Genomic DNA, 18,009 nt, shown 5'->3' with positions numbered 1-18,009 from the left:
TGTAGTCACGAGGGTCGCTACCCAGACTTCTTACTCTAGCCATATAGAATGATTGAGGCCTCTGGAGAACATAAGGCTGTTTTTTGAGGGCTTCTACCATTTTAAAGTAGTACTTCCAACTTTTTTGGTTGATCCCATGACCTTTATGAAATGAGTTACCTCAGCAGTCAGTTAACATGACCTTTATGAAATGAGTTACCTCAGCAGTCAGTTAACATGACCTTTATGAAATGAGTTACCTCAGCAATCAGTTAACGTGACCTTTATGAAATGAGTTACCTCAGCAGTCAGTTAACATGACCTTTATGAAATGAGTTACCTCAGCAGTCAGTTAACATGACCTTTATGAAATGAGTTACCTCAGCAGTCAGTTAACATGACCTTTATGAAATGAGTTACCTCAGCAGTCAGTTAACATGACCTTTATGAAATGAGTTACCTCAGCAGTCAGTTAACATGACCTTTATGAAATGAGTTACCTCAGCAGTCAGTTAACATGACCTTTATGAAATGAGTTACCTCAGCAGTCAGTTAACATGACCTTTATGAAATGAGTTACCTCAGCAGTCAGTTAACATGACCTTTATGAAATGAGTTACCTCAGCAGTCAGTTAACATGATCTTTATGAAATGAGTTACCTCAGCAGTCAGTTAACATGACCTTTATGAAATGAGTTACCTCAGCAGTCAGTTAACATGACCTTTATGAAATGAGTTACCTCAGCAGTCAGTTAACATGACCTTTATGAAATGAGTTACCTCAGCAGTCAGTTAACATGACCTTTATGAAATGAGTTACCTCAGCAGTCAGTTAACATGACCTTTATGAAATGAGTTACCTCAGCAGTCAGTTAACATGACCTTTATGAAATGAGTTACCTCAGCAGTCAGTTAACATGACCTTTATGAAATGAGTTACCTCAGCAGTCAGTTAACATGACCTTTATGAAATGAGTTACCTCAGCAGTCAGTTAACATGACCTTTATGAAAAGTTACCTCAGCAGTCAGTTAACATGACCTTTATGAAATGAGTTACCTCAGCAGTCAGTTAACATGACCTTTATGAAATGAGTTACCTCAGCAGTCAGTTAACATGACCTTTATGAAATGAGTTACCTCAGCAGTCAGTTAACATGACCTTTATGAAATGAGTTACCTCAGCAGTCAGTTAACATGACCTTTATGAAATGAGTTACCTCAGCAGTCAGTTAACATGACCTTTATGAAATGAGTTACCTCAGCAGTCAGTTAACATGACCTTTATGAAATGAGTTACCTCAGCAGTCAGTTAACATGACCTTTATGAAATGAGTTACCTCAGCAGTCAGTTAACATGACCTTTATGAAATGAGTTACCTCAGCAGTCAGTTAACATGACCTTTATGAAATGAGTTACCTCAGCAGTCAGTTAACATGACCTTTATGAAATGAGTTACCTCAGCAGTCAGTTAACATGACCTTTATGAAATGAGTTACCTCAGCAGTCAGTTAACACGATCTTTATGAAATAATGATGCCTTTGTGTTTTTTTATTATTACATCAATTCTTATTTTCAGTGTTTATCCAAAAACCCTTCAAAAACGCCATCAATTTTCCTCATAGCCTTTGTCCAACGAAACATGGCGGAGTTAATACCTACCCCAATAGGAACTACGGTCTATAGGGACGCCACAGATAGAACAATGAGCCAGATGGATAAATCTGAAGCATCCGGATGGCGTCTCCACTCACCCCCAAATATGGTGATGAGAGGAAGCCCAGTGGCCAACAGTGGGAGAAGATGGATTTTGGCCGACATTCTGCTCATTTATGAAACATTTGATCTCGATGCAGTTTTCTGTTCCCAAAACTAGAATATGTTACGAACACAGTGGACTAAGTTTTGTACTATTTACCCTTTGCCAAAGTTTTTAACAAATGTGCGTTGTTTAGGCGTGGCAGGGAGAATATAGTTATTGCACATGCGCACTTCAATCTCGTGGACAGTAACATAAAGAGCAGCCGGAAGAACTCAGTTTTGAGTTGTCAGGCAAGGCCAGACCAAACACAGTACAGTATGATATTAAGGTTAAAACTTGTTCTCCATTAGAAATCCCCAATCACACTTGTGTAGGTGATGTCATGGCGACCTTCATAGTTAAAGGTTAAGTAAATTGTTTAAATAAAAATCAGGGTCCAAAGATTATAGATATATACTGAAAAGATATTAGATGTCTCTTCCCCCGAACACTGGGAGTCGTTGTCCACGAAGCGGCACGGCGGGCAGTCTCGTGCTGGATACGTGTCATTCTTGTAAACTTATTTTGAATTTTCGATGACGGTTGTGATGTCCACCGCCTGTATTCAATGTAGAGAAGATACGTTTTACTATCCTCATGAGTCTGGAGATATAACGCTTTTTATTCTCTCACAGTTGCCAGAATGTCATCATACTTTTTCATAGGTACACTCGTAACAACTTAAGCATTACGAAACGTCTATTCGATCAAATAAACCTCACGTAGCAAATAAGCCATTACATTTTTTTGTTGTTGACCAAATTCGACACTCATTGACTTCCAGACAAAAACTCCATGTTTGATGGAGGGAAACAGATTGTCCGCGGAGTTTTCTTCCTCTGTCGGACGTGCAGTCCGTCATAACGAAGGTACTCCTTCGATATAAAGTTGTTGAAAATGTGTCAGTTTCACGACGTTGGAGTAATACCATTGTTCGCCTATTTAAGAAATTTGCTCAAATATAGGTTGTGTCTTTATGTTTCGAGAAAATGAACAACTAAGGATTTTTTTTTCTTCACTTCTCTCATTGACATCTCAACCCCCCCCCGGGGTTTGGTCTGTTCCCGGAAGTCTCGCGATATTGCGCCTCTGGATTTAGAAACTCTGCGGTCAAACTGCCCAAAGCGAAGATTTTCCAAAACGTCTTTCACGCTGGTTCGATATGTCATTTCCTGCTCGCCGTACAGAAACAATCGAACTGCGTCTTCGGTGTTTTCTTACAGCGCCAAACGTGGGGTATATTTTTCATGTATTTTGGGGAAATAAAGTTGTCCCAAAACAGCATTTAACAGGCAACAGTAGTAACCCATAACATAACACAATAAAATGGAGACAGAACACCGGACTAAAAAGGTAGGTGGTGTTCAATTTTATGGAAAACAAACCTAGCATTGTTAGCACACTAGCTTGCTAGCTAGCTATCAAAGATCCCGTTGTAACTGACCCATTCATAGACGCTAGGCTCCTTTAAATCACATTTTATTTGCCACTTACACATGGTTAGCAGATGTTAAATGCGACTGTAAGCGAAATGTTTTAGTAGCCAAATGTACCAATAATTAACTTACCCTATTCATCTGTGATGTAGCTTTGTATTTTGTTTGCAAATTAGAAAATCGTTTTGTTAGGCAGTTGAATAAACCACTTCACTTTTCCTTTTTGTAAAACATTTTTTGGGGGTGTACTTTGTTTCCACAGAGATCCTATGGGGAGGAGGAGAAGTCCGGATCAGAGCATCCATCTGAAGAGGATGACTATGTCCCATACGTACCTGTCAAAATCAGAAAGCATCAAATGGTAAGCACACAGTCTCCCTTTCTTATTCATCCCCTGGAAGTATCAGAGTGTGTGTGTGTGTATATGAGCCTGCAGCTGACAGACATGGATTAGCTTTGACTGGGCAGTGTCAGAATGATTTGTACTGTAGATCCACCAAACACAATGACCCATAACTTTCCTCCCTCCATCTCTCCTTCCCAATCAACCCTGTCACTCTGTGCCCCCTCAGCAACAGAAGATGCTGCGTCTGCGAGGGAAGGTGGTAGAGGAGGAGCAGAAGGATAGTGGAGGAGAGCAGAGAGATGAGGACGAGGGTCTGGGACCACGCTCTAACGTCTCCCTGCTGGATCAACACCAGGTTCTCAAGGAAAAGGCCGAAGGTAAAGTGGTACAGTGGCTGTTTGAAATTTTAATCATTTCACAGTTAGAATTGGAATGATCATTGTTCAGTGTGGTGAATTATGTTTTTTTTTTGTCAATGGGTAGTAGAAAACAGAAGGTCAAACCAGTTATGGATTCTTAAATGTATAATGATCTTGAGTTGTCTTTTTGCTTAAATGCTAAAATGTGTTTATGTCCACAGCTCGTAAAGAGTCAGCCAAGGAGAAGCAGCTGAAAGAAGAACAGAAGATTCTGCAGAGTGTGGCAGAGGGAAGAGGTAAGAGATGTTACTGTACATACTGACCCTGTAGAGCGAAGAGGTGTTACTGTACATACTGACCCTGTAGAGGTAAGAGGTGTTACTGTACATACTGACCCTGTAGAGAGAAGAGGTGTTACTGTACATACTGACCCTGTAGAGAGAAGAGGTGTTACTGTACATACTGACCCTGTAGAGAGAAGAGGTGTTACTGTACATACTGACCCTGTAGAGCGAAGAGGTGTTACTGTACATACTGACCCTGTAGAGGTAAGAGGTGTTACTGTACATACTGACCATGTAGAGCGAAGAGGTGTTACTGTACATACTGACCCTGTAGAGCGAAGAGGTGTTACTGTACATACTGACCCTGTAGAGCGAAGAGGTGTTACTGTACATACTGACCCTGTAGAGGTAAGAGGTGTTACTGTACATACTGACCCTGTAGAGGTAAGAGATGTTACTGTACATACTGACCCTGTAGAGGTGAGAGATGTTACTGTACATACTGACCCTGTAGAGGTAAGAGATGTTACTGTACATACTGACCCTGTAGAGCGAAGTGGTGTTACTGTACATACTGACCCTGTAGAGCGAAGAGGTGTTACTGTACATACTGACCCTGTAGAGCGAAGAGGTGTTACTGTACATACTGACCCTGTAGAGGTGAGAGATGTTACTGTACATACTGACCCTGTAGAGGTAAGAGATGTTACTGTACATACTGACCCTGTAGAGGGAAGAGGTGAGAGATATTACTGTACATACTGACCCTGTAGAGGGAAGAGGTGAGATATATTACTGTACATACTGACCCTGTAGAGGGAAGAGGTGAGAGATATTACTGTACATACTGACCCTGTAGAGGGAAGAGGTGAGAGATATTACTGTACATACTGACCCTGTAGAGGGAAGAGGTGAGAGATATTACTGTACATACTGACCCTGTAGAGGGAAGAGGTGAGAGATGTTACTGTACATACTGACCCTGTAGAGGGAAGAGGTGAGAGATGTTACTGTACATACTGACCCTGTAGAGGGAAGAGGTGAGAGATATTACTGTACATACTGACCCTGTAGAGGGAAGAGGTGAGAGATATTACTGTACATACTGACCCTGTAGAGGGAAGAGGTGAGAGATATTACTGTACATACTGACCCTGTAGAGGGAAGAGGTGAGAGATATTACTGTACATACTGACCCTGTAGAGGGAAGAGGTGAGAGATGTTACTGTACATACTGACCCTGTAGAGGGAAGAGGTGAGAGATGTTACTGTACATACTGACCCTGTAGAGGGAAGAGGTGAGAGATGTTACTGTACATACTGACCCTGTAGAGGGAAGAGGTGAGAGATATTACTGTACATACTGACCCTGTAGAGGGAAGAGGTGAGAGATATTACTGTACATACTGACCCTGTAGAGGGAAGAGGTGAGAGATATTACTGTACATACTGACCCTGTAGAGGTGAGAGATATTACTGTACATACTGACCCTGTAGAGGTGAGAGATATTACTGTACATACTGACCCTGTAGAGGTGAGAGATATTACTGTACATACTGACCCTGTAGAGGTGAGAGATATTACTGTACATACTGACCCTGAAGAGGTGAGAGATATTACTGTACATACTGACCCTGTAGAGGTGAGAGATGTTACTGTACATACTGACCCTGTAGAGGTGAGATATTACTGTACATACTGACCCTGTAGAGGTGAGAGATATTACTGTACATACTGACCCTGTAGAGGTGAGAGATGTTACTGTACATACTGACCCTGTAGAGGTGAGATATTACTGTACATACTGACCCTGTAGAGGTGAGAGATATTACTGTACATACTGACCCTGTAGAGGTGAGAGATGTTACTGTACATACTGACCCTGTAGAGGTGAGATATTACTGTACATACTGACCCTGTAGAGGTGAGAGATATTACTGTACATACTGACCCTGTAGAGAGAAGAGGTGAGAGTTGTTACTGTACATACTGACCCTGTAGAGGTGAGAGATATTACTGTACATACTGACCCTGTAGAGGTGAGAGATATTACTGTACATACTGACCCTGTAGAGCGAAGAGGTGTTACTGTACATACTGACCCTGTAGAGGTGAGAGATGTTACTGTACATACTGACCCTGTAGAGGTGAGAGATATTACTGTACATACTGACCCTGTAGAGGTGAGAGATATTACTGTACATACTGACCCTGTAGAGGTGAGAGATATTACTGTACATACTGACCCTGTAGAGGTGAGAGATGTTACTGTACATACTGACCCTGTAGAGGTGAGAGATATTACTGTACATACTGACCCTGTAGAGGTGAGAGATATTACTGTACATACTGACCCTGTAGAGGTGAGAGATATTACTGTACATACTGACCCTGTAGAGGTGAGAGATATTACTGTACATACTGACCCTGTAGAGGTGAGAGATGTTACTGTACATACTGACCCTGTAGAGGTGAGATATTACTGTACATACTGACCCTAGAGGTGAGAGATGTTACTGTACATACTGACCCTGTAGAGGTGAGAGATATTACTGTACATACTGACCCTGTAGAGGTGAGAGATATTACTGTACATACTGACCCTGTAGAGGGAAGAGGTGAGAGATATTACTGTACATACTGACCCTGTAGAGGTGAGAGATATTACTGTACATACTGACCCTGTAGAGGTGAGAGATATTACTGTACATACTGACCCTGTAGAGGTGAGAGATATTACTGTACATACTGAAGAGGTGAGAGATATTACTGTACATACTGACCCTGAAGAGGTGAGAGATATTACTGTACATACTGACCCTGAAGAGGTGAGAGATATTACTGTACATACTGACCCTGTAGAGGTGAGAGATGTTACTGTACATACTGACCCTGTAGAGGTGAGAGATATTACTGTACATACTGACCCTGTAGAGGGAAGAGGTGAGAGATATTACTGTACATACTGACCCTGTAGAGGTGAGAGATATTACTGTACATACTGACCCTGTAGAGGTGAGATATTACTGTACATACTGACCCTGTAGAGGTGAGAGATATTACTGTACATACTGACCCTGTAGAGGTGAGAGATATTACTGTACATACTGACCCTGTAGAGGTGAGAGATATTACTGTACATACTGACCCTGTAGAGGTGAGAGATATTACTGTACATACTGACCCTGTAGAGGTGAGAGATATTACTGTACATACTGACCCTGTAGAGGTGAGAGATGTTACTGTACATACTGACCCTATCACTGTCAATGGGCCACTGTTGTTCTAGTTCAGATTCACTTCAAGAGTGGACAACACGGGCTGTGTTGCAGGCTTTTGTTCCAGTCCAGCTCTAATCGGTTGTTTATTTTTCAGCTTTTATTCCAGTCCAGCTCTAATCGGTTGTTTCTCTTTCAGCTCTCATGTCGGTGAAGGAAATGGCCAAAGGTATCATCTATGACGATCCCATCAAAACAAGGTGTGAGTCCAGATTCTAGAGGGTGACTGATAAGGGCTTACTTTGTGGTAAATGACAGCGTTTTGACAGTTCCTACCACACACCACAATAAGCTGATGTGTTTCATGTCATGAGTTAATATAGCATAACCTAACATGTGTAGTTCAGTTTCTCTGCAGTACATCCAGTAGCAATACATTCTACACCGAACTAAAATAGAAACGCAACATGGATCCATTTTTAAGATTTTTACCGAGTTACAGTTCATATGAGGAAATCAGTCAGTTGAAATACTTTAATTAGGCCCTAATCTATGGATTTCACGTGACAGAGTAGGGGCGCAGTCACAGGTCCCACCCACTGGGGAGCCAGGCCCAGCCAATCAGAATGAGTTTTTCTACGCAAAATTAGTTTTTTTACTGACAGAAATAGTCTTTATATCCCTCCCCCCTCTGACGATCCCATCCATATGTAAAGAACCCGGATGTGGAGGTCCTGGACTGGTGTGGTTACAACGGTGGTCTGTGGTTGTGAGGCCGGTTGGACGTACTGCCAAATTCTCTAAAACGATGTTGTAGGCGGCTTATGGTAGAGAAATAAACATTAAATTATCTGGAAGCAGCTCTTGGTGGTCATTCCTGCAGTCATCATGCCAATTGCACGCTCCCTCAAAACTAGAGCCATCAGCAGCATTCTGTTGTGTGACAAAACTGCACATTTTAAAGTGTCCTTTTACTGTCCCCAGCACAAGGTGCACCTGTGTGATAATCATGATGTTCAATCAGCTTCTTTGATATGCCACACCTGTCAGGTGGATGTTAACACATTTGTGCAGAAAATCTGAGAGAAATGAGCTTTATCTGCATATGGAACATTCCTGGGATCTTTTATTTCAGTTCATGAAACACGGGACCAACACTTTACATGTTGTGTTTATATTTGTGTTCAGTGTGAAATCTACAGTAAATATAACGTTAATGTTGTTGTTTTATATTGTTGGTTGGCTCCACATGTTGTGTTTATATTTGTGTTCAGTGTGAAATCTACAGTAAATATAACGTTAATGTTGTTGTTTTATATAGTTGGTTGGCTCCACATGTTGTGTTTATATTTCTGTTCAGTGTGAAATCTACAGTAAATATAACGTTAATGTTGTTGTTTTATATTGTTGGTTGGCTCCACATGTTGTGTTTATATTTGTGTTCAGTGTGAAATCTACAGTAAATATAACGTTAATGTTGTTGTTTTATATAGTTGGTTGGCTCCACATGTTGTGTTTATATTTGTGTTCAGTGTGAAATCTACAGTAAATATAACGTTAATGTTGTTGTTTTATATAGTTGGTTGGCTCCACATGTTGTGTTTATATTTCTGTTCAGTGTGAAATCTACAGTAAATATAACGTTAATGTTGTTTTATATAGTTGGTTGGCTCCACATGTTGTGTTTATATTTCTGTTCAGTGTGAAATCTACAGTAAATATAACGTTAATGTTGTTGTTTTATATAGTTGGTTGGCTCCACATGTTGTGTTTATATTTGTGTTCAGTGTGAAATCTACAGTAAATATAACGTTAATGTTGTTGTTTTATATAGTTGGTTGGCTCCACATGTTGTGTTTATATTTCTGTTCAGTGTGAAATCTACAGTAAATATAACGTTAATGTTGTTGTTTTATATTGTTGGTTGGCTCCACATGTTGTGTTTATATTTCTGTTCAGTGTGAAATCTACAGTAAATATAACGTTAATGTTGTTGTTTTATATTGTTGGTTGGCTCCACATGTTGTGTTTATATTTCTGTTCAGTGTGAAATCTACAGTAAATATAACGTTAATGTTGTTGTTTTATATTGTTGGTTGGCTCCACATGTTGTGTTTATATTTGTGTTCAGTGTGAAATCTACAGTAAATATAACGTTAATGTTGTTGTTTTATATAGTTGGTTGGCTCCACATGTTGTGTTTATATTTGTGTTCAGTGTGAAATCTACAGTAAATATAACGTTAATGTTGTTGTTTTATATTGTTGGTTGGCTCCACATGTTGTGTTTATATTTGTGTTCAGTGTGAAATCTACAGTAAATATAACGTTAATGTTGTTGTTTTATATTGTTGGTTGGCTCCACATGTTGTGTTTATATTTGTGTTCAGTGTGAAATCTACAGTAAATATAACGTTAATGTTGTTGTTTTATATTGTTGGTTGGCTCCACATGTTGTGTTTATATTTGTGTTCAGTGTGAAATCTACAGTAAATATAACGTTAATGTTGTTGTTTTATATAGTTGGTTGGCTCCACATGTTGTGTTTATATTTGTGTTCAGTGTGAAATCTACAGTAAATATAACGTTAATGTTGTTGTTTTATATTGTTGGTTGGCTCCACATGTTGTGTTTATATTTGTGTTCAGTGTGAAATCTACAGTAAATATAACGTTAATGTTGTTGTTTTATATAGTTGGTTGGCTCCACATGTTGTGTTTATATTTGTGTTCAGTGTGAAATCTACAGTAAATATAACGCTAATGTTGTTGTTTTATATAGTTGGTTGGCTCCACATGTTGTGTTTATATTTGTGTTCAGTGTGAAATCTACAGTAAATATAACGTTAATGTTGTTGTTTTATATAGTTGGTTGGCTCCACATGTTGTGTTTATATTTGTGTTCAGTGTGAAATCTACAGTAATTATAACGTTAATGTTGTTGTTTTATATTGTTGGTTGGCTCCACATGTTGTGTTTATATTTGTGTTCAGTGTGAAATCTACAGTAAATATAACGTTAATGTTGTTGTTTTATATTGTTGGTTGGCTCCACATGTTGTGTTTATATTTGTGTTCAGTGTGAAATCTACAGTAAATATAACGTTAATGTTGTTGTTTTATATAGTTGGTTGGCTCCACATGTTGTGTTGTGTTTATATTTCTGTTCAGTGTGAAATCTACAGTAAATATAACGTTAATGGTGTTGTTTTATATAGTTGGTTGGCTCCACATGTTGTGTTTATATTTGTGTTCAGTGTGAAATCTACAGTAAATATAACGTTAATGTTGTTGTTTTATATTGTTGGTTGGCTCCACATGTTGTGTTTATATTTGTGTTCAGTGTGAAATCTACAGTAAATATAACGTTAATGTTGTTGTTTTATATTGTTGGTTGGCTCCACATGTTGTGTTTATATTTCTGTTCAGTGTGAAATCTACAGTAAATATAACGTTAATGTTGTTGTTTTATATAGTTGGTTGGCTCCACATGTTGTGTTTATATTTGTGTTCAGTGTGAAATCTACAGTAAATATAACGTTAATGTTGTTGTTTTATATTGTTGGTTGGCTCCACATGTTGTGTTTATATTTGTGTTCAGTGTGAAATCTACAGTAAATATAACGTTAATGGTGTTGTTTTATATTGTTGGTTGGCTCCACATGTTGTGTTTATATTTGTGTTCAGTGTGAAATCTACAGTAAATATAACGTTAATGGTGTTGTTTTATATAGTTGGTTGGCTCCACATGTTGTGTTTATATTTGTGTTCAGTGTGAAATCTACAGTAAATATAACGTTAATGGTGTTGTTTTATATAGTTGGTTGGCTCCACATGTTGTGTTTATATTTGTGTTCAGTGTGAATTCTACAGTAAATATAACGTTAATGTTGTTGTTTTATATAGTTGGTTGGCTCCACATGTTGTGTTTATATTTGTGTTCAGTGTGAATTCTACAGTAAATATAACGTTAATGTTGTTGTTTTATATAGTTGGTTGGCTCCACATGTTGTGTTTATATTTCTGTTCAGTGTGAAATCTACAGTAAATATAACGTTAATGTTGTTGTTTTATATAGTTGGTTGGCTCCACGGTACATCCTGAACATGCCCCCAGCGAGACACGACCGCGTCAGGAAGAAGTACCACATCCTGGTCGACGGTGACGGTATCCCTCCGCCGATCAAGAGCTTCAGGGAGATGAAGTTCCCACAGGGTGAGAGACACCAGACACACACAGACACACACACACACTATGTTCTCACAGGGTGAGAGACACCAGACACACACAGACACACACACACACACACTATGTTCTCACAGGGTGAGAGACACCAGACACACACAGACACACACACACACACACACACACACACACACACACACACACACACACACACACTACGTTCTCACAGGGTGAGAGACACCAGACACACACAGACACACACACACTATGTTCTCACAGGGTGAGAGACACCAGACACACACACACTACGTTCTCACAGGGTGAGAGACACCAGACACACACAGACACACACACACACACACACTATGTTCACACAGGGTGAGAGACACCAGACACACACACACTACGTTCCCACAGGGTGAGAGACACCAGACACACACAGACACATTCCATTTTGTTTTGCACCCTTTGTGTTAATAAAGTGGTGATGTGTTTTTGTAGTGGTTAAAAATGATTGACGATTCACTCAGTCCCCAACCCTCTTTCACCATGTGTTTGCAGCCATCTTGAAAGGTCTGAAAAAGAAGGGGATTGTTCACCCTACACCCATTCAAATCCAGGGAATTCCAACCATGTAAGTACAGTTAACCACTGATGAAGTTCCTTACTGTTGTAACTTTAATGTGTTAGAGTTAATGTTTAAGTTCATTCTTTGAGCTGAGATATTTGAGATAATTCTTTAGATTTATTTGCATATGTAATTATATTGGGTTGTGTTGAATTCTGCTTTTTGACTGCAAGTCCCAGAATGCCTTGCGAGAGGAATGAGTGATAACGCGCCAATTATGTGCAGGTTTTGGTGATTGTGGCTGACTTTCCGACAGCATCTTACCTGCATTGCTCTGTACCAAAACAATTGTTGTTAAATGTAACGTGAACAAGTATTCTTACTAAAAGAAGCTTTCGTATCAAAACCGACGTGCCGAGTCATTAATTTGAAGTTAGCAAATCTAAAACTTACGATGTCAACAGGATTTCTGGCCGTACAAAGATATACCATGTTTAACTGGCTTCTCATTGGTTGTCGTGGCTCCATTACTGTAAAGCTCTAAAACAATTCTAGTAAAAAGGGCTATGTCAATATGATGTTATTGGTTGGTTGGTTATGTCAATATGATGTTATTGGTTGGTTATATCAATATGATGTGATTGGTTGGTTGGTTATATCAATATGATGTGATTGGTTGGTTGGTTATATCAATATGATGTTATTGGTTGGTTATATCAATATGATGTGATTGGTTGGTTATATCAATATGATGTGATTGGTTGGTTATATCAATATGATGTGGTTGGTTGGTTGGTTATATCAATATGATGTGATTGGTTGGTTATATCAATATGATGTGGTTGGTTGGTTGGTTATATCAATATGATGTGATTGGTTGGTTATATCAATATGATGTGGTTGGTTGGTTGGTTATATCAATATGATGTGATTGGTTGGTTATATCAATATGATGTGGTTGGTTGGTTATATCAATATGATGTGATTGGTTGGTTATATCAATATGATGTGATTGGTTGGTTGGTTATATCAATATGATGTGATTGGTTGGTTGGTTATATCAATATGATGTGATTGGTTGGTTGGTTATATCAATATGATGTGATTGGTTGGTTATATCAATATGATGTGATTGGTTGGTTGGTTATATCAATATGATGTGATTGGTTGGTTATATCAATATGATGTGATTGGTTGGTTATATCAATATGATGTGATTGGTTGGTTGGTTATATCAATATGATGTGATTGGTTGGTTGGTTATATCAATATGATGTGATTGGTTGGTTATATCAATATGATGTGATTGGTTGGTTGGTTATATCAATATGATGTGATTGGTTGGTTATATCAATATGATGTGATTGGTTGGTTATATCAATATGATGTGATTGGTTGGTTGGTTATATCAATATGATGTGATTGGTTGGTTGGTTATATCAATATGATGTGATGTTGTTATATCAATATTGGTTGGTTGGTTATATCAATATGATGTGATTGGTTGGTTATATCAATATGATGTGATTGGTTGGTTGGTTATATCAATATGATGTGATTGGTTGGTTATATCAATATGATGTGATTGGTTGGTTATATCAATATGATGTGATTGGTTGGTTATATCAATATGATGTGATTGGTTGGTTATATCAATATGATGTGGTTGGTTGGTTGGTTATATCAATATGATGTGATTGGTTGGTTGGTTATATCAATATGATGTGGTTGGTTGGTTATATCAATATGATGTGATTGGTTGGTTGGTTATATCAATATGATGTGATTGGTTGGTTGGTTATATCAATATGATGTGGTTGTTGGTTGTGATTGGTTATATCAATATGATGTGATTGGTTGGTTGGTTATATCAATATGATGTGGTTGGTTGGTTGGTTATATCAATATGATGATTGGTTGGTTGGTTATATCAATATGATGTGATTGGTTGGCTATATCAATATGATGTGGTTGGTTGGTTATATCAATATGATGTGATTGGTTGGTTATATCAATATGATGTGATTGGTTGGTTATATCAATATGATGTGATTGGTTGGTTATATCAATATGATGTGATTGGTTGGTTGGTTATATCAATATGATGTGATTGGTTGGTTATATCAATATGATGTGGTTGGTTGGTTATATCAATATGATGTGATTGGTTGGTTATGTCAATATGATGTGATTGGTTGGTTGGTTATATCAATATGATGTGATTGGTTGGTTATATCAATATGATGTGATTGGTTGGTTATATCAATATGATGTGATTGGTTGGTTATATCAATATGATGTGATTGGTTGGTTATATCAATATGATGTGATTGGTTGGTTGGTTATATCAATATGATGTGATTGGTTGGTTATATCAATATGATGTGATTGGTTGGTTATATCAATATGATGTGATTGGTTGGTTATATCAATATGATGTGATTGGTTGGTTATATCAATATGATGTGATTGGTTGGTTATATCAATATGATGTGATTGGTTGGTTATATCAATATGATGTGATTGGTTGGTTATATCAATATGATGTGATTGGTTGGTTATATCAATATGATGTGATTGGTTGGTTATATCAATATGATGTGATTGGTTGGTTATATCAATATGATGTGATTGGTTGGTTATATCAATATGATGTGATTGGTTGGTTATATCAATATGATGTGATTGGTTGGTTATATCAATATGATGTGATTGGTTGGTTATATCAATATGATGTGATTGGTTGGTTATATCAATATGATGTGATTGGTTGGTTATATCAATATGATGTGATTGGTTGGTTGGTTATATCAATATGATGTGATTGGTTGGTTGGTTATATCAATATGATGTGATTGGTTGGTTGGTTATATCAATATGATGTGATTGGTTGGTTATGTCAATATGATGTGATTGGTTGGTTATATCAATATGATGTGGTTGGTTGGTTATATCAATATGATGTGGTTGGTTGGTTATGTCAATATGATGTGATTGGTTGGTTGGTTATATCAATATGATGTGGTTGGTTGGTTGGTTATATCAATATGATGTGGTTGGTTGGTTATATCAATATGATGTGATTGATTGGTTGGTTATATCAATATGATGTGATTGGTTGGTTATATCAATATGATGTGGTTGGTTGGTTATATCAATATGATGTGATTGATTGGTTATGTCAATATGATGTGATTGGTTGGTTATATCAATATGATGTGGTTGGTTGGTTATATCAATATGATGTGATTGGTTGGTTGGTTATATCAATATGATGTGGTTGGTTGGTTGGTTATATCAATATGATGTGGTTGGTTGGTTATATCAATATGATGTGATTGATTGGTTGGTTATATCAATATGATGTGATTGGTTGGCTATATCAATATGATGTGATTGGTTGGCTATATCAATATGATGTGATTGGTTGGTTATATCAATATGATGTGATTGGTTGGTTATATCAATATGATGTGATTGGTTGGTTATATCAATATGATGTGATTGGTTGGTTGGTTATATCAATATGATGTGATTGGTTGGCTATATCAATATGATGTGATTGGTTGGTTATATCAATATGATGTGATTGGTTGGTTGGTTATATCAATATGATGTGATTGGTTGGTTGGTTATATCAATATGATGTGATTGATTGGTTGGTTATATCAATATGATGTGATTGATTGGTTGGTTATATCAATATGATGTGATTGGTTGGTTGGTTATATCAATATGATGTGATTGATTGGTTGGTTATATCAATATGATGTTATTGATTGGTTGGTTATATCAATATGATGTGATTGGTTGGTTATATCAATATGATGATTGGTTGGTTGGTTATATCAATATGATGTGATTGGTTGGTTGGTTATATCAATATGATGTGATTGATTGGTTGGTTATATCAATATGATGTGATTGATTGGTTGGTTATATCAATATGATGTGATTGGTTGGTTGGTTATATCAATATGATGTGATTGGTTGGTTGGTTATATCAATATGATGTGATTGGTTGGTTGGTTATATCAATATGATGTGATTGATTGGTTGGTTATATCAATATGATGTGATTGATTGGCTATATCAATATGATGTGATTGGTTGGTTATATCAATATGATGTGATTGATTGGTTATATCAATATGATGTGGTTGGTTGGTTATATCAATATGATGTGATTGGTTGGTTATATCAATATGATGTGATTGGTTGGTTATATCAATATGATGTGATTGGTTGGTTATATCAATATGATGTGATTGGTTGGTTATATCAATATGATGTGATTGGTTGGTTATATCAATATGATGTGATTGGTTGGTTATATCAATATGATGTGATTGGTTGGTTATATCAATATGATGTTATTGGTTGGTTATATCAATATGATGTGATTGGTTGGTTATATCAATATGATGTGATTGGTTGGTTATATCAATATGATGTGATTGGTTGGTTGGTTATATCAATATGATGTGATTGGTTGGTTGGTTATATCAATATGATGTGATTGGATTGGTTGGTTATATCAATATGATGTGATTGGTTGGTTATATCAATATGATGTGATTGGTTGGTTATATCAATATGATGTGATTGGTTGGTTATGTCAATATGATGTGATTGGTTGGTTATATCAATATGATGTGATTGGTTGGTTGGTTATATCAATATGATGTGATTGGTTGGTTGGTTATATCAATATGATGTGATTGGTTGGTTATATCAATATGATGTGATTGGTTGGTTATATCAATATGATGTGATTGGTTGGTTATATCAATATGATGTGATTGGTTGGTTATATCAATATGATGTGATTGGTTGGTTATATCAATATGATGTGATTGGTTGGTTGGTTATATCAATATGATGTTATTGGTTGGTTATATCAATATGATGTGATTGGTTGGTTATATCAATATGATGTTATTGGTTGGTTATATCAATATGATGTTATTGGTTGGTTGGTTATATCAATATGATGTTATTGGTTGGTTGGTTATATCAATATGATGTTATTGGTTGGTTATATCAATATGATGTTATTGGTTGGTTGGTTATATCAATATGATGTTATTGGTTGGTTGGTTATATCAATATGATGTTATTGGTTGGTTGGTTATATCAATATGATGTTATTGGTTGGTTGGTTATATCAATATGATGTTATTGGTTGGTTGGTTATATCAATATGATGTTATTGATTGGTTGGTTATATCAATATGATGTGATTGGTTGGTTATATCAATATGATGTTATTGGTTGGTTGGTTATATCAATATGATGTTATTGGTTGGTTGGTTATATCAATATGATGTTATTGGTTGGTTGGTTATATCAATATGATGTTATTGGTTGGTTGGTTATATCAATATGATGTTATTGATTGGTTGGTTATATCAATATGATGTGGTTGGTTGGTTGGTTATATCAATATGATGTGATTGGTTGGTTGGTTATATCAATATGATGTGATTGGTTGGTTGGTTATATCAATATGATGTGATTGGTTGGTTATATCAATATGATGTGATTGGTTGGTTATATCAATATGATGTGATTGGTTGGTTGGTTATATCAATATGATGTTATTGATTGGTTGGTTATATCAATATTATGTTATTGGTTGGTTGGTTATATCAATATGATGTGATTGGTTGGTTGGTTATATCAATATGATGTGATTGGTTGGTTATATCAATATGATGTGATTGGTTGGTTATATCAATATGATGTGATTGGTTGGTTATATCAATATGATGTGATTGGTTGGTTATATCAATATGATGTTATTGGTTGGTTATATCAATATGATGTGGTTGG

At 36.8% G+C, this 18,009-nt stretch overlaps 1 protein-coding gene across 1 annotated transcript in view; it reads left to right on the top strand.

Annotated features, from left to right (window-relative positions):
• Window positions 1-2,961: 2,961 nt before the first annotated feature.
• Window positions 2,962-18,009, top strand: part of LOC118381277 (probable ATP-dependent RNA helicase DDX41) — a 127,954-nt gene continuing 112,906 nt past the window's right edge. The window contains 7 exon segments of the mRNA XM_052518004.1: window positions 2,962-3,133; window positions 3,479-3,577; window positions 3,789-3,939; window positions 4,143-4,217; window positions 7,624-7,684; window positions 11,500-11,636; window positions 12,168-12,240. Coding sequence (XP_052373964.1) covers window positions 3,107-3,133; window positions 3,479-3,577; window positions 3,789-3,939; window positions 4,143-4,217; window positions 7,624-7,684; window positions 11,500-11,636; window positions 12,168-12,240 — 623 coding nt within the window. The 5' untranslated portion in view covers window positions 2,962-3,106.

Source organism: Oncorhynchus keta, chromosome 4 (assembly GCF_023373465.1).
Source record: "Oncorhynchus keta strain PuntledgeMale-10-30-2019 chromosome 4, Oket_V2, whole genome shotgun sequence".
Classification (NCBI taxonomy): Eukaryota; Metazoa; Chordata; class Actinopteri; order Salmoniformes; family Salmonidae; genus Oncorhynchus; species Oncorhynchus keta.
The sequence above is the reverse complement of the archived record's forward strand: the minus strand, read 5'-3'. Positions and strand labels throughout refer to the sequence as shown.